Below are 23842 nucleotides of genomic sequence, written 5' to 3'. Positions count from 1 at the left end.
AAGTAATACATGAGTCTCAGAAGATATTTTAAAAATATGTTTAACTTTTCTATTATATATATTCATTGTACTATTTTAGAAAATACAGTAAAGTATAAAGAAAATAAAAATCAGCCATAATTTCCACCCCTCAAAGATAAAACTTACTAGACTTTACTCTTTTTCTCTTACTAGATTTTTCTCTTTTTTTGTTTCCACTTAAATTTTTTTTTATTCAAATTTTTATTTTGAGGTAATTGTAGATTCATTTTAGGTTGTAAGAAATAATACAGTGAGACCCTATGTACTCTGATCCACTTTACCCCAATAGTATCTTGCAAAACTGTAGTTCAATATCACAACCAGAATATTGACATTGATACATCAAGATACAGAACAGTATTGTCACCACAAAGATCTCTTCCGTTGCCCTTTTCAAGCCCACACGCCTGCCCCACCCCCTCCCTGACCTGACAACCACTGACCTGTTCTCCATTTCTTTAATTTTGATATTTCAGGAATGTACAAATAGAATCACAGCGTATTTTCTTTTGAGGTTGGCTTTTCTCACTAAGCACAATTTCCTATAGATTCATTCAGTTTGCATGTATCAGTGTTTATTCTTTTTATTGCCATGGTGTGGATTTGGGTTTCCAGTTTTTGACTATTATGAATTCAGTTGCTATGAACATTTGTGTATGGTTTTTTCGTGTGAACAGAGGTTTTTATTTCTCTGGGATACATGCCCATGCTCAAGAGTACAATGCCGTGTTGTGTGGTGATTCCACATTTAGTTTTATAAAAAACTGTCAAACTGTTTTCCAGAGTAGATAAACCATTTGACATTCCCACCAGCAGTGTATGAGTAACGAGCATTTAATTGGATTATTGCAAATAATTGTATTTGACTTGGTTTATGTTTTTATACTTTATGTTGGAATTTGTGTTTTCTTATAATTCATTGAGCACAACAGTTGTCCAGTTTTTATATAATTTTTCCTCTTCTTAACTACGCTTTATATTCCATGCTTCCCCTTATCTCACTCTATGGCTTTTTCTTTCATATAACTTTTAATTATTAAAAGGGATGTTTTTTTGGATAACAGAAATCAAGTGAATAAAATTGTTAGGTTTGGATTTGTAAAAGTTTTTTAAAATTTCAAATTAAGTAATGAGAGCATTAGAGATTTAAAAGAACTATATCATTGAAGTTACTTTTAGTACTCATGAAAATGCTATTTACTTATGGTAGTATTAACAACTTACATTTATGTACTACACAAGAGTATATATGTATAAAAGGCTTTTAGGTACATAATTTATACAAAGTTTCACGCTTAATCTGAAAGCCCTGTGTAAATCCAGATGGTAGTTGGCAGTTTATTAGTGTTTTCATGAAAGGTCAGTTTTTAAAAGTGAGACTCCTTTTCCTGTTTAAAATAGATCTTTCCATCTATTTCCACATATTTTCACAATCATGTTTTGACTACTGTGATATATAATCACTATTGTACAGCTAAAACCCCAACAACACCTTTCATTTTAGTTTTATGTTTCTTAGCAGCACTGTTATAATCTGATTCTGAAAAATTAATTGAAGTTGTTACAGGCTAAATGGAATTTATATTTTGCTGTCAAGAGGGCTTTTATTACCTATAGACCTGGAATATAGACTTATTGTTTTGTTGATGTAAAACTAAGAGTTCTACAATAATTAGCTAGAGTTTTTGTTTGTTTGCAAAGTGTTTAAAATTATAATTAATTGTTTTGTTTTGTTTTTGTTTTTTTTTAGATCAAAGCTTATACTCAACTTAAACTTGCAGGTCTTTTGCCATCTGCATATTGGATTGGACAAGCTATTGTTGATATCCCCTTATTTTTTGTTGTTCTTATTTTGATGCTAGGAAGTTTATTTGCATTTCATTATGGATTATATTTTTATGCTGTAAAGTTTCTTTCTGTGGTAAGTTAACATCAGTTGTGCTATTTATAAATAAAGGGCTACTTTAAAAAACAAAGCCTTTGTAAATGTTACAATTGGCTGGTTGAGTATTTTGGATATTCATTTTTTTTACAGACAATAGAGCCAGCTTCTATTTAATTATTGTATACAATACCTATAATTAATGCAATTTATATTACTATAAGCAATTTTTAAAACAATAACTTACTACCATTATAAAATATTTCCTTGAAACTGAGGTGGTTTTTCATGTAGACTACCTACTTGTGTGTAATCATGAATACTTAAATAGTGCTTCCTTAAAATGTCTTCCTAGTCTCTATGCCTGAAAATAATTTCACAAAGAAGCTCTTTTATTCCATAATTTAAAATTAAGCTTAAAATACTAAGAAAGAGTGTGATTTGCATTCATGTTCACATGTAAATGACTGCTTTCATATGAATGATTTACTGGAGGAAAAAGCCTGGCGCTAGATGAGGTTGGGTTTGATGAAAGTAAACTTCTTTATTTTCCCAGAGATCATACTGACCTTACCTATTAAATTCTGCCTTATAAATTAATAAAAGTTTTTCTTAAAAATTTACAAAATGCCTTAAGTGCTGTTTATTAAAATGGTAGCTAATAGTTGATTGAGAAAGATAAAGTTGTAACCAGCTATACTTGTTTTTATAATAAAATGACAGGAGATAGCATTTTGCTTGACAAAGAAAAGAACTGCAAATAGTAGACAATTTATATATGAATTATTCAGGATTGTGCTAATTAGTTAAAAGCATGAGTTTTCTAGATTTAAGAGAAATGTCCGTGGTAACTCCTACTATAATTTTAAGTAGGGGAGTGATTTGTTGAGCAGTAAAATTTGAATAATTATTCCTTAGTATTTTAATATGACTGGTATTTTATATCTATGTATTGTTATTCATATTTTCATATAAAATTACACATTTTTGTTTTACAGGTTTTTTGTCTTATTGGTTATGTTCCATCAGTTATTCTGTTTACCTATGTTATTTCTTTCACTTTTAAAAAAATTTCAAATACCAAAGAATTTTGGTCATTAATCTATTCTATGGTAAGTCACATTTTATATTATTTCATCCCAACTTTTCACAGCAACTTATGTGAAACGCATGATTATACTTGATAAAAAAGAGTCCTGAACTCTTTAAGGATTACATTGAAAAATGTTAGTGTGTCTTTTCTGAGCACAGAACTTAAATAGATACGTAGCTGGCAGCATCTTATTGTCTGTATATTTGTCTTCTGCATCATCCCTTCCATGAAGGGATGTTATTGAAAGCATTTAACAATTGCTCGGCAAGGGTGCCAGCTAAAAACAACTGGTACCAGTACCCTGGTGCTTCCTGGCTAACTATCGTCTTTGGTTCCATGTTTCACTAAGGATTGAAAACATAGTTAATGCTGAGCATGAAATGTCTAAACACTTTTTCACTTGTTTCCTCCTTTTTTTCCTCTTTAGATAGCATTGGTTTGCACGGCAATCACCGAAATAACTTTCTTTATGGGATACACAGTTACAGCTATTCTTCATTATACATTTTGCATAGCTATTCCGATCTATCCACTTCTAGGTTGTCTGATTTATTTCATAAAGGTGGGTCTCTTACGTGTTTTAATATTTAAAAAGCATAAATAGTGCCTAATCTTTGAGATCTTAGTTCTTGTACTGAAACTAGTAAAAAATTTCTTCATATTAGCTACTACTACTTGATTTAATTGTTGTTACTGCAGCAGTTTAAAATTATTGCAGATTCTCTTTGTACGTGTTTTTAAACCTTAAAGTCTCAGAGGAGGGCTATGTCCATTACATGTTCTTTGATGCCCAAAATGATATATGCACATAAATTATAAATATGATCTGACTTCAGTATTTCGGGGTGTTTTTCAAGGATTATGTAATGTATTGTAAAGGGATTAGAGAAAATAAAGTGTAGAGATTTTTCTCAAAGAAGAAATAAAAACAGATTAGTTTTATTCAGCCTGGATAATTGAAAAAAATTCCATGTGATTAAGAAAATATTAAGTGATGAATTATTGACTTAGGATGATTACTGATTAATTCTACTCATTAATCTCTTTACCCCCACCCCCATTTTTGTTTTAGTTTAATATGTTTATGTTATCTCCTTAGATAGAAATTTTGGGTATGGGGAAGAATTTAAGTACAAATCACAGTTATTAATAGTAGTAGCTAACTTATTTATACAGAATACATGTTTGCTGAATAAAATGCATGTTTTTCATTTTAATCCAAATATTTCTACACATTGCAGCTAAAAGAAAACTACTACTCACAGTACTTCTGACACCAAGTATATGGGTTTTTCCCTCACAAAAAGCAATATGACATTAACTACCTGGAGTTAGCGCAGACCCCACATTTTAAGGGCTCAGTCTCACAAGACTGCCCCCCCCCACTTCAGATGCCAGTTACAAGTAGTGGGTTCCCAGGTTACGTACACTTCTGTCTGACTTGGCTACAAATCCAGGGTTCCTATGACCCCTTTTCAGGTTCAGTAATTTGCTATAATGGCTTACAGAACCCAGGGAAACACTTTATTTCCTATTACCAGCTTATTATAGCAGATACACAACTGAATAGCCAGGTTAAGAGATAAATAGGGCAAGGTCCAGAAAGGTCCCAAGTGCAGAAACTTCTGTCCCTGTGGAGTTTGGAGCGTACCACCTTCCCAGTATCGGAGTGCTTTCATCAAGTTGGAAGCTCTCCAAACCATGTGTTGAGGGTATATCCCTTTCCTCACCTTATTGGTCAGTGGATGGAGCTGAAAGTTCCAACCCTCTAATCACATGGCTGGTTCCTCTGGCAACTAGCCTCCTTTCTCCCAAGAGTCACCTGTCAGCTTTGGTTGAAAGATGCTTGTTTTAAACAACAAAAGACGCCCATATCACCTCTATCACTCAGGAAATCCAAGGATGTTAGAAGCTATGTGCCAGGAACCCGTGTCAAAGACCAAATATCATTATGTCACACTATCACAGCAGCATATAAATTTTCAAAAATTTTTGTCTTAGGATTTATGGAAAAATATACAAAAAAATGAGGATACCTATAATCCATGGGACAGATTTTTGGTGGCTGTTATATCGGTAAGAAATAACGAAAATGTTTTTGTGTCAGCATGTTACCTTAAGTTTAGTTGTGTGATTTTAATTTCCTTTTTACTTTGTATCCTCTTGCGTAAAATTGAAGGTGCATAAAGAATGTGTTAGTTAATGCTAGCTAATGTGTATTTTGGTGGTAATAATTTTCATTCACTGAATGTGTCAATTTTAATATTCTTGGCTTTTTTACATTATTATAATTCTGGATTCCTTAGCTTCAAACACAGCTTTTTTTCCCCTTTGATTATATTTTATGAAGCTGACAACTAATGAACTTAACAGAGATAGAAAAGTATGTGAAGGGTTATTTTACTAAAAATCTATGTTGGTTTATATTAAAATCTATTCATAACTGATATGACATGCAAAAAAGTGATCAATTTTTCTGGTGTTGGTAAGGAAACTGATATATGTGGTCTTTGTTCTGTTGGTATAAAAAAAAAAAGATTCAGCCATGAACTGTTCTGTGTTCTTCTTTTAGCCTTACTTGCAGTGTGTACTATGGATTTTCCTCTTACAGCACTATGAGAAAAAATACGGAGGCAGATCAATAAGAAAGGATCCGTTTTTCAGGTCAGTTAAAATTTTTGTTTAAGTTTTAATGTTTTTTAGTGTATTTGCAGAGTTGTGCAACTATTACCATAATCTGATTTTGGATCATTTTCATCACCCCCAAAGGAAACCTGTGCCCATTAGTTACTTTCCCATGCCTCCCACCAGGCCTCATAACCCTACATAACCACGAATCTCCTTTCTGTCTCCAGACAATAGATTGACCAATTTTGAACATTCATATAAGTGGAATTATAAAGTATATAGTCATTTTTGGTCTGGCTTCTTTTACTTATCATGTTTTCAAGATGCATCCATGTTGCAGCATGTAGTAGTATTTCATTACTTTTTTTTTTTTTTGCTGAGTAATATTACAATGTATGAATATGCCACACTTTATCTGTTGATTAGTTGATGGACATTTGAGTTGTTTCCACTTTTTGGCTATTATAATGATGCTATGAACATTTGTGTATAGTATTTGTGTGGACATATATTTTCATTTCTTTTGTGTGGATACCTAGGAGTAGAATTGATGGGTCTTGTTGTAATTCTATGTTTAACCTTTGGAAGAACTGCCAGACTGTTTTCTAAAGTGTTTGCACTATTTTACAGTAGTCTTTCCTTATCTATCGGGGATATGTTCCAAGATTCCCCCAGTGGACGCCTGAAATCATGGGTAGTACCCAACTCTATGTATACTATTTTTTTGTCTTATACATACATATCTTTTCACTTAAAGGGACCCCTATATGGCTTCTCTTTGGCATGTCTGAATTGCCAGCATCACTATTCTTGTGCTTTGGGGCCATTATTGAGTAAAATAAAGGTTACTTGAACACAAGCATTGTGATAGTGAAATAGTCCATCTGATAACTGAGGGCTACTAAGTGACATAACGAGTGCTGGACAAAGAGATGATTCAGGTCCCAGGTGGGCAGAGTGGGACAGTTCGAGATTTCATCATGCTAATAAAAGCAGTATGAAATTTAAAACTCGTGAATTGTTTATGTCTGCAGTTTTAACATTTAATATTTTTAGACTGCGGTTAACTGCAGGTAACTGAAACTGCAGAAAGTGAAACTACCAAAAAGGGGGGACCACTGTACGGTCCTTTTAGGAATGTCTGAGGGTTCTGTTTCCTCCACATTCTTGCCAATGTTTGTTATTGTTTATCTTTTTGATGTTAGCCATTCCAGTGGATATAAAATGGTGTCTCATTGTGGTTTTGATTTGCATTTTCCTGATGATTCCTGTGTTGAGCATCTTTTCATATGCTTTTTGTCCATTTTTATATTTTCTTTTGAGAAATGTGTTTGAATCCTTTGCCCATTAAAAAAAAACGAAATATCTTTATATTCTTGAATTATAAGAGTTCTTTATATATTCTGGATACAGGTATTTTACCGGATAGATTATATGATTTGAAAATATTTTCTCCAAGTCTCTGCATTTTCTTTTCACAGTGTTTTAAATTTAAGAAGAGTTACTTATTCAAATATAGCTATTGGTACTAAATTGGTTCTGAATTTCTTTTTTATATTACTTACATATTTATTTATATCCTGAATATTAACATACTGTAGAAAACTGGAACGTATAGATAAACATGAAATGGTTATTTATTAACCATTGGATACTTCCCACATTCATTGAAGACTTAACATCCGACTCTTCTCCTTTTTGCCCCTTTTCTTACTGTCATCATGGGGGAGACTTCAGCATCCACATAGATAACCTAACCCCTCAGAGTTTGATTTTCTTCAAGCCGGTGATTTTTGTCTCTGTTCCATTTCGCCATGTATTTGCATCAGAGCTGTGCCATTGCTGCTGTTCACTTCATCTGTAAAATCTTAAACTCCAGTGTCCAGCTCTACCAGTCACTTTTCATTGTTTTCAGCCATCTTATTTTATTAGTCCTACTGGACTTTTCTCCTATGATTTCATACCCTCGATTTTTTTCTGTTCTCCCAAATGTATTAGCTAATCCCTATTATTTTCACTTTTTTCTCTAACCAGCCTTGCTCCGTGATTCATCACTTTCACCCTCCTTCAGCACCCTCATCTTCTGTATCTCTTTGACCTGCCCACTAAGAATCATTATTTTGGTCAATCTAATTGTACATGAGAGAAAAATAACATAAAAGTGCAGTTTGATAATGTTACATATTTATCCCACATAAACTCAGCTTTGTTTTAACACGTAACCATATCACATTTTCTTAGTTAGCTGGCACCGTCCTGTCTCTTTATCCTAAGCCTTCTTTGTATTCCTCAAATTCCCCAAATTAACTCACCTCACCTTATTTCCTACTCCTTAGTAAAGGATCCTGCCATCTCAGAAAACAAAACCGCTTAATTATGAATTAAGTTTTTGACACACTTTCATTGTTTTTGCCTTTTCCCAGTCCCAGAGCAAGAGGTGCCCCTCCTATTATCCAGCTCTATCCTGTCTGCCTATCAGTGTCGCTCAGTCAGTTCCTCTTTTGGATCTTAACAGGGTGATTTTCTTTTTGGAGGGGTTCACTTTTCTCCCATTTAAAACAAAGTAATAGACGGTAGAACTCATAAATCACATTTAAACCTGAATCTCTTTCTAGTTCTTATCTGGTCTCTCTTCTTTCACAGCCAGAGTGCTTCCCTCTCCACTTCCTCACCTCCCATTCACTCCTTAATGCCCTACAGTCTGGTGTCTGCCCTTACCCCTCTACTGATGATACTGTTTTCAGTAAGATAGCTAATGACTTCCCCTTTGTCTTGTCAAGTAGCTCAACTTATTTAACTAATCTGCAGCCTTTAATATGATTGACTTCTTTCTTCTTACACTTTTCTCTTGTTTTAGTTTTCCATAATGTCGCTGCTATTTCCCTTTTTACCTTATTATTTCTTCAAAATTTCCATTGGAAGTACTTTTTCCTTTGCCTTCCTTTGCCTTTCTATGGGTTCTGATGGCAACCCTCTACATCTACTCTGAGCAATCTCATTTACATCCATCCTGTAAATTCTTTGAGGAAGGGGCCCGGGGTTTGTTTGTTTTTATCTTTTTATCTTTGTGTAAACTAGTGCCTGACAGGCACTGGTCATAAATAATATTGTTGAATGAATTTGGATGATATCTAAATAGTATCAGTGAATGAAATACAGCTCTTTAATTCTGTCTTTCAGAGATAACCACAGTTCTCATGTTGGCATATTTTTTCAGTCTTTTCTCTATGCAGTGGTTGAATTTCTTACTATTTTAATTATTTGAAAGTCTACTATCTTTTTACATTTAGGACCCTTTCAACAAAGTCCCCAAATAAGAAGTGTCCAGAACCACCAAACAATGACGATGAAGATGAAGATGTCAAAGCTGAAAGACTAAAGGTCAGGGAGCTGATGAGTTGCCAGTGTTGTGAAGAGGTAATTTATTCTTTATTGCTAAGTCATATTAAATGTCCAGTGATCAGTTACCCATGCAGAGGAATAATCTGAAAATATTTTCTTTTCATATGAATCAATCTGAAACAAAGTCTTTGAAAAAGTATTTTTGTCCACTCACTTTTGAATAAGTCATTTCAGTCACAAGTGGGTATTTATTTATACAGTACCCTTTATTAGCAAATACAGTTCTTATGATATGGACATGAGTTGAGTACAGCCTGTTGTTTCATGGTAAGTTCTCATTTATAACTCTCTCTTTAAATCTTCTTTCCTTTGTCAGAAACCAGCCATTATGGTCAGCAATTTGCATAAAGAATATGACGATAAGAAAGATTTTCTTACAAGAAAAGTAAAGAAAGTGGCAACTAAATACATCTCCTTCTGTGTGAAAAAAGGCTGGTATTTAATTATTTTTTCTTAAATAATGTTTCCAGAAGAGTAATTTCCATTTTTAATTTCACTTACATTATGATTTTTCTATCAATTCCTTTAGGAGAGATCTTGGGGCTGTTGGGCCCAAATGGTGCAGGCAAAAGCACAGTTATTAATATTCTGGTTGGTGATATTGAACCAACTTCAGGCCAGGTATGATATACAAGGGTGTGGGATATGTTTACTATGATTTATATTTTTAATTAAGATAAATTTCTTAATGACAAATTAGGAGTTTGATGCTTAAATTTTATATTTTTTTAATATTAATTTTTTAGTATGAAAAATTGTAATCTTTTTGGTTATCTGTGAAAATAATGTACATAGTAAAATTTTCATAACATATGTGCAGACACACACATATGCAATATTTCTGCTTTTATAATTACTATGTGCATGGGTGATTTGTCCACCAACTGAATGGAAGACAGTAGTATTAATTTCAGGAGGTATGGCAGCTAACCTTGACCCTGCCATCGATTGCTCTTTGTTTATACAAATATCACTCACTGCTTTCTGGAAAGTTCACAAAACTGTTCTGATCCTATCTCCTCCTCCTCTTCCCCTTGGTTACTTCACACCAACCACACTGGCTTATTGCTTTCCTGGAAAATGCCAGGCATATTCTTTTCTTTGGGTTTTTGTCTTAGCTATTTATTATGTTGGCTATTCCTTACCCTGTAGAAATCCAAATGACTACATTTGCTTACCTCCCTGACTCAAATATTAGCTTCCAATGAGACCCCCGATCATCCTAGTTAAAATTGAGGCTTGCTTTCTCAATCAACGTTGCATTTCTGGTCACCCTTCCTGGCCATGTCACTGAACTCTTGATTTAGCGATGTATGTCCTTTCTTCATCAAAAGGAGTAAAAATCTGACCTGATATTACCCCAACTCTAGGAAGGTGTTTGAAGTAATTCCTTGCCACCTCCTTTACAATGTAAATTAAGCAAAAACAGTTATTTAAAATTGGTTTGTATTTTTGTAGGTATTCCTAGGAGATTATTCTTCAGACCCATCTGAAGATGATGATTCCATTAAGTGTATGGGATACTGTCCTCAGATAAACCCTCTGTGGTCATATATTACATTGCAGGAACATTTTGAAATTTATGGAGCTGTTAAAGGAATGAGTCCAAGTGACATGAAAGAAGTCACAAATCGGTAAAATTTAGAATTTTTTTGTTAACCTGGAGAAAGGTTTATATTTCACATTTTAAAAACTTCATAACAGGTGTGAGAAAATAGTCATTACTTTTTCATATGTTCTTTACCGAATTGTAATAACTATGAAAATTAAAAGGCAATTTTTATATTTCTAATTGCAGAATAAATATAATTGTCATGAAACTTAAAGTGAACCTTTTCATCAAGATATTAATTTGTTTAAAATGATGTAAATTGGAAGTCTAATTGTAAGCTTCCACAGAGTATTCTAGAAAAAAGAATGTCAATAATCACAGTGAGTATAATACACTCATTTTGTATTATCTATTTTGCAGAATAACAAATGCACTTGATTTGAAGGAACATCTTCAGAAAACTATAAAGAAACTACCTGCAGGAATCAAGCGAAAGGTACTTTTATTAAACAACAAATATGTGTATGTTTTATTGATAGTTTAGTGTCTCATACTATTATGGTAAGATTCCTTGTATTGCAGCACTCACCCCCCATTTTCTTTCCATCTAGTTGTGTTTTGCTCTAAGTATGTTGGGGAATCCTAAGATTACTTTGTTAGATGAGCCATCTACGGGTATGGATCCTAAAGCCAAACAGCACATGTGGTGAGTATCACAGTAAGGCACTTGGGACACATTACACAATATCATACTTTCGAATAAAAGGATAGTTTATTATAACTAACGGTTTTATGCTAGTTATATATTCATATTGATTTTAAATACTTCACATACATAAAATAGTAATTAAAAATTAAATACTCTGATTTCTAGAGAATCTATTACACTTTTCAAACTATCATTTTTCATGAAATACTGATAATATTTTATATATTTCACAACAAAAATGAGTATGTAGGTAATTACAGAGTATTGCTGTCTGAATAGTTTTTAAAAGGTTTTTTCCTAGTCATGTCACATAGAAATTATAATTCTTTCTCATAATAATACAGAAGGTGCCAAATATATATATATATATGTGTATATATACATTTTAAGAAAGAAAAAAGCTATTAAAATTCTAATATTCATTATAGACTGATAACAAAAGATGAGTACAAATCATGTTTGACTTCTGCAATTACAAGAGGTGCTCAAAGTGGTTATCATCGCCTTCCAGACACTTCTGATTACTGGAAACTACTGCTTGAGCAATGTTGACCAAAGTGTCCACTTGTATACATTTTTTTTGGCACCCCGGTATTGTCTTGAATTTATATTGGAATTCTTTCTAGGAATTCACAGTACTGCTTAGTTGACCAACTTTTTGAGCCTAGATTACCATGTCTATAAAATGGGAGGTTTGGTTTCGATGCATGCTAAGGTTTTCCTATGATCCTATGGCTATTTTTGTTACAACATGAAGAGGCACCAGTTTTCACAATTCATTTTTTTAATGCATAGAAACATTTGAAATCATGACATTTGTCTGACAAGCTTTTAAAAATAAGGGAAAATAGATTATAATAGAAAAATCATGCATGGTTGGGCAGAATGTAATAACTACAGCAATTGAAATTTGATATATTTTAATTACCCTAATTAACCAAATAGTTGGGTTTTTAAAAACCCAGGTATTTTCATTAACATTCAGATCCTTTCCTCTCTTTTATTCTGTTTTGTAGGCGAGCAATTCGAACTGCATTTAAAAACAAAAAGCGGGCTGCTATCCTGACCACTCATTATATGGAGGAGGCAGAGGCTGTCTGTGACCGAGTGGCTATCATGGTATCTGGGCAGTTAAGGTAGATGTCTGACCAGTCATTTGGGGGGTGGGAGGGTGGATTTTAAATGTCATCATTTAAAAAACTTATAGTAATGCATATTAATTTAAATGTTAACATTTTCTTCCTTATTTGAGTTGTTGAATCAGTTTGCTTTCTATAGAATTACTCGTAAATGTATGAATTTTCCCCAAAATATGGCTACCTACTTTGCATTTGCAATGGGCTTAATTATTCAACAACTCGGAATGTTATTTTCAGGCATGATGTTTATTATTTTAAAAAATTGCTAGACAAGGCATTGGATTATAACCCAAAGTATAGAATAAATATACATGAATTCATATTCTTATACATAAATGATTGAATACATAAATGTGGGAGAAGAGGCAAATCTTCCTTATAGAAAGATTTCAAATAAATATGTAGATACTACCCCCTCTAGGAGGGGAAGCTTAGTCCCCCATCTGTGTCCCAAGTGTGGTCTGGATTTAGCCAGTCTCTTCTAAAAGTATAGAAAGGGGAAGATAGTAACAGTAGACAAACCTGACAAGTGCTATCTTAACCAGACAATGTCACGTGGATTTCATGTACTGCCTGATATAATGTGATAAGAAAAGTACTTCAGCTCTATGGGGTTTTCTCCCAAAACCCATAACCGTAGTGTAATCATGAAAAAAAATATAAGACTGCTCCAAATTGAGGGACATTTTACTAAAACACTTGACCAGTTCTTCTTAAACTCTAAAAAAAAATAAGGGAAAAAGTCATGAAAATAAGTCTAGAAAATGATGAAAAAGAAGAAAAGAGTAAGAAATTGTCACAGCCCAGGGGAGACTAAGGAGGCAACTAAGTGCGATATGGTATCCTGGATAGATCCTAGAACAGAAATGGGACATTAGTGGAAAAACTGGTGAAATCCAAATAAAGTCAAGTAAATGGTAACATGCCATTGTTGGTTTCCTAATTTGACAAATGTGCCATAGTAACGTAAGATGATAATATTAGGGAAACAAACTGGGTGAGGGGTGTACGGAGACTGTATATTTGTAACTTTTCTATAAATTTAAAAGTATTCCCTCGTAAACATTTTATTGAAATCATTCGTTAGATGAGAAATAATTTTTGAAACTGTCAAGTCTTTTATATCTGAGCTTTCTTTTAAAAATTATTACAGATGTATTGGGACAGTCCAGCATCTGAAAAGTAAATTTGGAAAAGGTTACTTTTTGGAAATTAAGTTAAAGGACTGGATAGAAAACTTAGAAATAGACCGCCTTGAAAGAGAAATTCAATATATTTTCCCAAATGCAAGCCGTCAGGAAAGGTAAAGATATTCAAAATTTAACTTTTTTATAGAGCAATAATCATAAAAATGTGTTATGATATTAAGGATGGAGGAAAGTCTGTATTAGCACTAATATTGGATCAATGTAGTCTGATGACTGGAGTTTTATATCTAACTTATTGTTAGATCTTTCAATATTCGATAGTATTTAAACTTTTTAAAGTTTTTATTCAGTAGTGAGTTATTGTGCATGGAAATAGTTTAAGACTTCAAATAGTAATTTTTATCTAAATCAGAATCAAAATAAGTTACTGGTATTTAATTTTGAACTTTAAAAATTTTGAACTTTAGCTTTAGAACACAATAGCAGTAACTTAAACGTTTCCTATATTTCTTTGTTTTTAGTTTTTCTTCTATTTTGGCTTATAAAATTCCTAAGGAAGATGTTCAGTCCCTTTCACAATCTTTTTCTAAGCTGGAAGAAGGTAAGTAACATTTGTAAAACATGGTAAGATAGCTTTCAAATTGTAAAAGAATTTTATTTAAAAATTCAGGAGTTGGGAGTCAGTTTATCGTAGAAACTATAGTAAATAGGAAGATAACCTTTTATTAATCTAAGATGAGGTAAATACTAATACTGTGTGGATTTGGTAGATTACCTACATGGTAATGTAAAACTTTTGCTGTTTTAATAGATATCACCACAGTTTTTCACATTGCATCTATGATGAAGTTCAGCTAATTAGCCCTCACTCACTCGCTCAGTCCAGAAGTGGGAGTGTTGAGTTTCTCAAATCCTTTCTTCATATTAGGCTATTGAAGTAGAAATGGTAGCAAGACTCCAGTAACAGCAGGAGAGAGGAAAGGAAAATTCATAGTATCAGAGGGTGGACATACCTAAAAGCTTTAAAGAAGCTCAATTGAATCTTGACCTTTGTAAAATAAATGGTAGGTAGGATAAAAATATGCTGGTTGCAGTGAGGGAGGTAAGCTCCTGGACAGGGCAAGTATTCAGATACAGGTTGTTTTATGGCATTTATAAACTATGAAACAACCTGTATATCCTGGTGATTTCTTTATGATTAAAGAGAACACCTGAACTACTTAGGGAGAATTAAAAGAATGAATAGAAAATTTGGCATTAGATTAGATTGCAAAAGGATCTGCAATAAATTTTAAGAAATTATATGGACATATGAACAATATCCAGGATCTAGTTCAAGAAGTCAGGAACAAGCAGTATTGGAATTCGGGAATGGGAAATAGCAGAGATGAAAAGAAATCATGAAAAAAAGGAATAATGAGGAAAGAGATAAAGAAGAGTAAGGAGGAGATGCTTGGAAAAGATGAAATGAGGCAAGTAATATTGAATACATTGTGCTTATTAGGCCATGAGAAATTGTGGGGCTGGGGAAGAGAAACAAAGCAAGAGGAAAATAACTTTTGGATAACTTTAAATTAAAATGAGTTGATTACAGAGATTTTGGGGTTTTTAAAAAAAAGATTGTTAGCCACTTAGTAGTTACTGCCATTTTTATTCTTTAAAATATTGATCAGTAAAATATTGTTTTCATATTTTAATAGCTAAGCATACTTTTGCCATTGAAGAATACAGCTTTTCTCAAGCAACATTGGAACAGGTACTATAATGTTAAATTTTTAAAAATTCTTTTAGAGAAGAAAGTGTCTAATATCTAATTGTTTAAGTTTATATCGGAGGGGGAGGGAGTTTGTGAATCAGAGGCAAATCGTTATACAATATTCCTAAACTTTGTATATAAACAACTTTAGGTTCTTCATCTGCTTATTTTGAATAGCTCAGTTTTTTTGTTTAGTAAAATGGGTCATGATGACGGTATTTTACAGTAGCATATCAAATTATATAGCTTAAATATTTATAAATTATTTGTTATGCGAGTGCCACTTAAATTAAATATATTAATAAAAAAAAATCTTATCCTCTGAATTGACATTCATCTTTGTATATGATTAATAGAGATTATTCTGTTTAAGTGTACTAATAGCAGTAAGTCTCTTGATACTTGAATCATTAATGTAATTAGATATAGCCTTATACTATTTCTGATTTAGTTAAAAATTCTTTGAGGTAAATGAGATACAGAATACTCACTTATTTACTTTCATTTAGGTTTTTGTTGAACTCACTAAAGAACAAGAGGAAGAAGATAATAGTTGTGGAACTTTAAACAGCACACTTTGGTGGGAAAGAACACAGGAAGACAGAGTTGTATTTTGAATTTGTATTGCTCAAATCTGCAATACTGAAATTTATTGAATTTATTTATGTTAACTGAATTTATTTCTTTTTCACTTTAACTGGTTTAAAAAGTGTATTATTTTAATGGGAACTGAAGAACTGTAAACGCCCTTGGGATTTTCGTAAGTTCATTAATTGAAGTACTGTGGTTGTATGTTTTTCTTTTCTTCAAATAAAACTTGTGTATAATTAATTGAAACTGTATGTTTATAGCTGACATATAATGAGCTGTAGTCTATATGTGACATTGAATATTTATTTACTTTTTTACTTTTGGAAAACAGTGCTTCTAAATTTATGATTTAAAGAAATAGTGATAGAATTTTATTTTGAACAGATACCTTTATTTCAGTTTATGCCATCTTGTTACACAAGTATGTAATGTCCCAATCTAAATAAAAAATGAATACATAAATAATACATAGAAAATGGACATAAAGTAAAAATTTCTTGCTTCTCCTTAATTCCTAAAAGAAACTTTGAATGAAAGTTGGCATGTTAAAAAGCTACAGCATAAATATTAGACAATCTCAGTGCAGGTAGAAGTTTGCAGGAAGTGACATCCACTAGGTGGCACTCATCAATCATAATAAATGAGACCTTATTCTATTAGGTGATTTTAGACATAGGTAACTTAGGTATTTGAAGTTACATTTCTTTTGCTTGTAGTAAAATACATACATAATTCTCTTTAATAAGAAACCAGAATTTCACTCTGTCAGAGTTGAAGTAAGGTTATGGTTAATGTAATCTCAGAAAATACAGTTGACTCTTGAACAACATGGGGTTAGGGGCATTGCTTCTTCCCCATGCAGTTGAAAATTCATGTATAACTTTTGACTTCTCGAAAACTTAACTACTAATAGCCTACTGTTGACTGGAAGCCTTAGCAATAACATTAACAGTCAACACATTTATATGTTGTATTATTTACTGTATTCTTACAGTAAGGTAAGCAAGAGAAAAAAATGTTATTAAGAAAATCATACTGAAGAGAAAATACATTTATAATATTGTACATGTATATTGAAAAAAATCTGCTTATAAGTGGACCGGCACAGTTCAAACCCATGTTGTTCAAAGGTCAATTGTACTTCCTTGTAGAACCCATGTGTGGGTGAAATACAGTATAGTTGACATTGTATTTCAACCAGATGAATGAAAGTATTAACTTTGCAAAAGTAAATGTATCACGAGTGTGGTAACGGGAACCAGAGAAGAATTTGGTATTAAGTTATTTTTAAATAGCCAAACCCCTTAATAAAATTAGCTATTTAAAATAGGCAAAATGTAATGAACTTTTAGCTCTACTGTGTAATAAGACATCTGATTTTAGGCTCTAGCAGCTGATTTACAATGGTGTTCCTTTCTCAGTCTCAGCACAAGGTACGTGACTGATATTCCCCCCCATAGCTTTGGTAACTGCTGTACACATTCCTATCTCAGGTTTTTTTAACTCACCTAAATGAGTCGTCTTAAAGTTTCTGCTTGGATTTTACAATCCACAGCTAAGTTATTTCTCTTTGTAAGATTTAGTTGGTACTAGTTTTTAATCTTTTATTATTGACAGTTACTTGCCTCATGATACCAAGCTTTTGGCTTCTTCATCTGAGAGTCTCACTGTTACATCTTTAGTACTGCAGTTAAGTATTGCATGATGAGTACAATTCCAGACACATCTGAAAGAAAATCTTTACCTTTGTAGATAAATTAATAAATAGCACATTGCATTGTTTAAACACGTCATTGCTAAATGGTGTCATACATTTAAAGAGCTATCTTTAGTGTCTAATATTCATATAAAATACCCAGGGGCTTCTCCTTTGGGGTATGCTTTTGTAGCTATGTATTATCTTGAACACTTAAACTCAGTTTAAAAAATAAAACTATAGTACTAGGGCAGTCGCTGAAAAGGTAGTTTTTTAGAACTTACTGAGAAAGATGTATTATGTTAAAGTAGAGCATGACTAAAACAGAACATTACCTGCTTTTGCACATTGATTTAGTCACATTCACTTTACATCTGAATGTGTGATAAATGCAAAGTAAAACTTTTTTCCTGCAAAGTGAAAGTTGAGATTATTCTGACTAATTATAATCATGTTCTTATGTTTGTTCAGTTACTATCATTGTGCTCCTATAAGCATTTTTTTAAAAAGACATTTGAATTAATTTTTTTAGATTTACAGACTTTGAATATATTTTTGTCATGACTTAAACTATTTGTAGGAATGGTCTGTTCCTTTTTCACAGTAATACCATTTTTCCTATTTAGAAGTATAAATTAATCCTTAAGAAAGCAAGGTTAAGAGGCAAAGTCAAATCTGAAGTTTATCTTTCTTTGCAGTGTACTGTTCATGTTTTGAACATACATTATTTCAAAATGTCTTAAGTTACTGACCTCAAAACTTTTTTTCTGTATCAAATAAATATAAATGCACATATTAGGTGAAAGTTAGAAAAATCTTGTCACTTAGTTTTTATTTTCTATTCATGATCGAATTGTAAAAGTAAAGGCTGGACTTGAGTGAGTGACTGTGTTACCGACTAGTAAGGCAAACCTGTCCCCAGCACTTAGGAAGCAAGCAGTTGGTAACAATGAAAAACATGATAAGTGTAACTTTACATTTCACTTTGTGGGCTCTGAATTGTTTTTCAGTTTTGTACTTAGGAGAAGGGTGTAGGTTTTCTTTAAAAATGGTTTTTCTTTAAATTGACAAATGCACTACCTTAAACCCATATTTTGTTTTTAATCATTAAAATGTTTTCAGAGTAATTTAACAGACTAACTATTGACTGTATTTCAAGCAATGGGTTCTTTGGAAAGAAAGACGACTATCAATTTTGGCCTTGTAAGATCTTATAATCTAGTAGAGGGAAGATAGAGTCTTATATAACTATAATGTAATATAACAAATACTTTGCTAGTGGTACTAACACTTAATTGGAACACAAGTAATTCTACTTAGGGTAACTTACTGTTTTTGTTGTTCTGTTGTTCACACAATGTTTTATTTTGGTTGTACTCTGGATCTGATGAAATACCATACAGTATTTTCATGTAACACATAAATAGATAGAAATGCTTTTCCTTAATGTATTTTTAATATTGCTAACATTGATTTTTTTCATTTTCTTCCCTGAAAGAATATATAACATAAAATGAAAGAATTTATTCTTGGGTGGATAATTTTTATATCAGCTATTCTTATAAGGTAAAAGTTTACTTATTTTTATTCATAATATGTCAAATGTAAGTAACTATGAATGCTGCCCTTTAAGAAAAAATAAATATTATTAACAAGCTTTAAGAACTGAAAATTTAAGACAACCCTTTCATTTTGTATACTGAAATGAATTCTTTGTTTTTTAGTATTGATAAATGAAAATGAGTGGCTCATATTAAAAATGAAGAAAAAACCTGGCACTATAATTGTTAGTAATTTATTTCTCTAGCTATTTAGAGTACTGCCTCAGCTTTCAATCCCCCTGGGGCAGCCCTAGGAAACTAACGTTAGCCCTGTTCCAAGATCTGCTCTTCCCTCTCTTCCTGGTCATTAAGCCAACAAGGGTTAAGTCTTACAGCATCGTGGCCAGAGTTACGCTGGACTTGCTGGGAGATGAAAGGGACTGTACTCCACAGGAACTTCAGGAGCCACATCTACCCTCAGGAGCCAGGAAAGGATGCATCTGACCGGATTCTGAGCGTGCTTGATGAGGTGCCAAACGTAAAGTCAGATAAGAGAGTTTTTATTTATTTGGGAGCACTTTTTGGGCATGCAGAATTCTCAGTACCCTGACAAGAACCCTAGGAGACGGTGTAAACACGCTGGTAGGATCGCTCCTGGAAGCATAGAAAAAGCAATGGTCCGTGTCTATCACATACAATGCTAAAAAGCCATGGTACATGATGGAAGAAGGGGTGAAAAGACAAAGTCAGGCATGCGTGAGTAGGTATACTGTGGAACTGTGAAACATAGTCGAGGGTCAAACTCAAAGCATCAAGGAAGGTGCTAGTAAGGGATATAGCTGCATCACTGTAAAGTTAGTGTTGTGTTTTTCTGTGAGGTGATAATAAGCAGTTACTACAGCATTGGGTTCACAGATGGCAGCATCATGGGATGGTATCCGTTCCCCTAGACCTCCACAGAGATCTGTGGCCATTAACTCTAGTAACTATACACTAGAAAAGGGGTTTGTCCCAAGTATTTCAATGTATATTGGACATGAAAAAAGTTGATGCTGAGACCCAGAGACCCAAAGCATCATCATAGCCCTCTGTCACAATGGGGGCATTTGAGGGCCAGGCAATAAATCCTGGCCTGGATCCTGTTCATACTGAGTCTATTTGTCTGTAGACCCATCTGGTCTTCCCGTCTCCAGTCCCTGAGTTTATAGCTGGAGTAGACACTATTGGGATTTGGCATAACCCCACATTGTTTCCTTGGTTTGTGGGATGAGAACTGTTACAGTCGGTGTCTTCGTCTCTTAGGGCTGCTGTCACAAAGTACCACAAGTTGGGGGGCTTAAAACAACAGAAATTTATCCTCTCATGGTTGGAGGCCAGAAGTCCAAAATCAAGGTGTTGGCAGGGTTGGCTCCTCCTTGGCTCAGAGGGATAATCAGTTCCATGGCTCTTTCCTAGCTTCTCATAGTTGCCAGAAACCCTTGAAGTTACCTAGCTTGTCTCCAGTCTTGTTACGTGGCCACCTTACTAGTGAATCTGTCTTGGTATCTCCTAAGGACACCAGCCATTTCAGATTTAGGGCCCAACCTACTCTAATAGACCTCCTCTCTTTATACCTTCAAAGACCCTATTTCTAAACACAGTCATATTTTGAGGTTGCAGAAAGCATATGAATTTTGAGGGGCGGGGGACACTTCAACCTAGTACAGGAGGAGGAGGCCAGATGGAAGCCTCTAAAACTGCCTTCCCCTCAGCCACGATAGGGAATAAAAGCAATATTTCATTCTGAGAGGGAGGATAGAGAGAGAATGGGGGAAATAAAAGATGAATTTTCGTATACTAATCTTTTCCCCTGCAAAGATCGGAAATAACGGACAGAGGATGACATAAATCGACTGCAAACTCAACTAACAGCTCTATTGAGCAGCGTAGCCCGATATGCTATTTTTGCAAAAGCAGATTACGAACAGCTTCTGTCACAGTATTGGACCACTGATTTGTCAGATGCCTTCTTTTGCATTCCAATCAGCAAGAGAATCAAACATTCTGAATTCATCTGGAGTGGACAAAAGTATATCTTTAAATCTTGCCCTAAGGTTAGACTTAGGGTTCTCCTACCCTGAATATATTCCAGAGAGACTTGGCTCAGGTAGACATCCCACAGAACATGGCACTGGTCTCCTCCTGACATCATGGCTTGGATGAGCAAGAAGTGGCTAGTATATTGGAGGCCTTGGTAAGACGTTGTGTTGTAGAGGGGATATATCAAGACACAAATAATAGTTTACTGGAGAATAATAACCTTTTCTCATCTTCCCTTTGCTATCCAAAGTAGACTGGATTTCTCCTTGCAAAATCAGTTTTGCACAAAGATGGTTTATGATTGTTTAATGCAGAGTACATTAACCTCGGTACCATTGACAAATTGGGTTTGATTCTTGTTTTTTTTTGGGGGGGGGGTGGGGGCGGTGCTGTCCTGTGCACTGTAGCATTTTTACCAGCATACCTGGCCTCTTCCTACTAGATACCAGTAGCACTATCAAAAATACCTTCACGTTGTCGGATGTCTCCTGGAGGGCAAAATCTCCCTTTTTGAGAACTGATTTAATACATAGATATGGGTTGAAAATAGATTCAATTTATTTACCTGAAGGTTTTGGTGGAAAAGTTGTCTTTGATACTTTTTTATGTGTTTTTTCCCCCCACACACAGGTAATGCTTCGTTCTCTGTGCTGAAGGGATGTGGGTTCCTGGTTTTGGTTCACTCAGATTGAGGTAGTAAAGACATCTTTTAAATTCTGATTTTTAAAATAAAGATTATCAGAATTTGATAGACTATCTGCAAACTTATTCTGAAGGTCTTTGCATATTTGAAGGCTTCTCTACTGTCAGTACTGTTTTGAGTCAATCTTGGGTTATCTTTTGATTATTTTGTGACCTTCTTACATATCAAGTTACTTATCTGATATTCTTAAGGTATTTCTGAATGAGGTCCCATTTGGGACTGTTCATTTCGGGGGGGGGGCAACACTTTATAAGCCTACATTATGAATATTAGAAATAGGTATCTGAGATGAACATAACTGTTTATAAAGACAGTGTGGCACAACTTCACATCTGTATAGCTTCACTTACATTTTGAAGTTCAAGGTAAGAACCTTAAAAAAAATCCTACTGGTACCATCTGACTTATGGCCATTAAAATCATCATAATCATATATATTGTTTCTGTAAGATGCAAACCCAGGAACTTGTCTTGGATGGATGTTTCCTTGCGGTTGAAGATACAAAGCCTATCCAGCAGGAAATTGAGAGCTGAATTGTATAGAAAGCTACTTTAAGTTTGTCAATTTGGTCTAATTGAAAGTCAGAAGAACTTAGAATAACAATTTATAATTTATCTTAATTAAAAGTTTTTAAGTTTGTTTTCTAAAGAAATTACATATTTCCAAAGGGATATACCGTGTTTCCCTGAAAATAAGACCTAACCGGAAAATAAGCCTTCGCATGATTTTTCAGGATGACATCTCCTGAACATAAGCCCTAATGCATCTTTTGGAGCAAAAATTAATATAAGACCCAGTCTTATTTTCGGGGAAACATGGTAGTTAGGGATAGAGTTCCAAATAAATACAGAATCGTAGAACTTGACAGTTAAAATAAAAATAATAACAAAAACACTCAGGAATTTCCTATTTTTATAAGTTATCCATATTTTACAGCCTCTGAGTGACAGTCCAGTCTATGGCTGGGCTTTCTGATGAAATCTCAATCTTATTTCCACTCACGGTGTGTCATACCTTCTAATAAATCTTATGTCAACATTCATCCTTTGAAAATATATAATTGTTTTCAATTTTTTATTGAGATGTTTAACATATTAGTCTCAAGTGTACAGCATAATGATTTGATATTTGTATATATTGCAAAGTGAAGACCACAGTAAGTTTAGTTAACATCCATCATCATACATGGTTACAAACACAATTTCAATTTTCAATTTAAATCCAGAGCTCCTTGCTGAATCTCACATTGAAAATGTGGCAATGCCAGGGTTTTTTATTCAAATCATTTAATTGCAAACTTTACAACTAAGGTTCAGTCATCATTGGCATTCTCTTCATCCTCTTCCTCTTCTTCCTTCTCTCCTTACCTCAGTGACCATGAGACACAACAGTTTCTTACTCTGTCAGCACAGTATGTGTGCACTCCAGGTGCCTAGTTGGGACAGGGTAAAGTATGAAACTCTTTGACCACCAGATGGCAGCAGCGGGCTATGCCAAAGCAGCACCTTAGTACCAGAAGGCTTGGATAAGGCTGCAAAAGCAGTGACCCAAGGAGAGTCCAAGTTGGAGCCAGCACAAAGCAGTCTGGGAAGCCAGAGGCTGAACTCTGCTGAGTCAAAGGGTCATCCTCATGCTAGTTTATCTGAGAAATAAGGCAACAGGGTCCAGGATGTTGGAACAAAGAACAGGAGATGGGTCAGCCAGAAGACAGTCCATGCCATTCAACAAATGGAAGAAGGCAGAATAGCCAGAGCTTAGAAAGGACAGGAATTGTGTGACAGACAAGAGCTTGAGGTTCAATTTTAGAACACCAGTCTTAAATCCCTTCTTGGGTCCCTTTAAGGAGCCACAAAATCTGAAACTTTTTACATATTCTCCAAAAGGCAGGTAGGGAAACCTCT

The 23842-nt window shown here is 33.8% G+C and overlaps 1 protein-coding gene across 3 annotated transcripts in view; it reads left to right on the top strand.

Moving 5' to 3' along the window:
- The window catches only part of ABCA5 (ATP binding cassette subfamily A member 5), a 60990-nt gene extending 41677 nt beyond the window's left edge, over window positions 1-19313 (top strand). For all 3 annotated transcript variants that reach the window (XM_033090651.1, XM_033090649.1, XM_033090650.1), the window contains 16 exons: window positions 1772-1942; window positions 2902-3015; window positions 3424-3558; window positions 4998-5072; window positions 5569-5660; window positions 8915-9041; window positions 9343-9457; window positions 9556-9647; window positions 10485-10660; window positions 10999-11074; window positions 11190-11284; window positions 12304-12423; window positions 13580-13729; window positions 14096-14175; window positions 15275-15330; window positions 15840-19313. In XM_033090651.1, coding sequence (XP_032946542.1) covers window positions 1772-1942; window positions 2902-3015; window positions 3424-3558; window positions 4998-5072; window positions 5569-5660; window positions 8915-9041; window positions 9343-9457; window positions 9556-9647; window positions 10485-10660; window positions 10999-11074; window positions 11190-11284; window positions 12304-12423; window positions 13580-13729; window positions 14096-14175; window positions 15275-15330; window positions 15840-15947 — 1782 coding nt within the window. In that variant the 3' untranslated portion in view covers window positions 15948-19313. The remainder of the gene's footprint in view (window positions 1-1771; window positions 1943-2901; window positions 3016-3423; window positions 3559-4997; window positions 5073-5568; window positions 5661-8914; window positions 9042-9342; window positions 9458-9555; window positions 9648-10484; window positions 10661-10998; window positions 11075-11189; window positions 11285-12303; window positions 12424-13579; window positions 13730-14095; window positions 14176-15274; window positions 15331-15839) is intronic.
- Window positions 19314-23842: the final 4529 nt, after the last annotated feature.

The sequence above is a fragment of the Rhinolophus ferrumequinum genome, chromosome 21 (assembly GCF_004115265.2).
Source record: "Rhinolophus ferrumequinum isolate MPI-CBG mRhiFer1 chromosome 21, mRhiFer1_v1.p, whole genome shotgun sequence".
In the NCBI taxonomy this organism is placed as follows: domain Eukaryota; kingdom Metazoa; phylum Chordata; class Mammalia; order Chiroptera; family Rhinolophidae; genus Rhinolophus; species Rhinolophus ferrumequinum.
The sequence above is the reverse complement of the archived record's forward strand: the minus strand, read 5'-3'. Positions and strand labels throughout refer to the sequence as shown.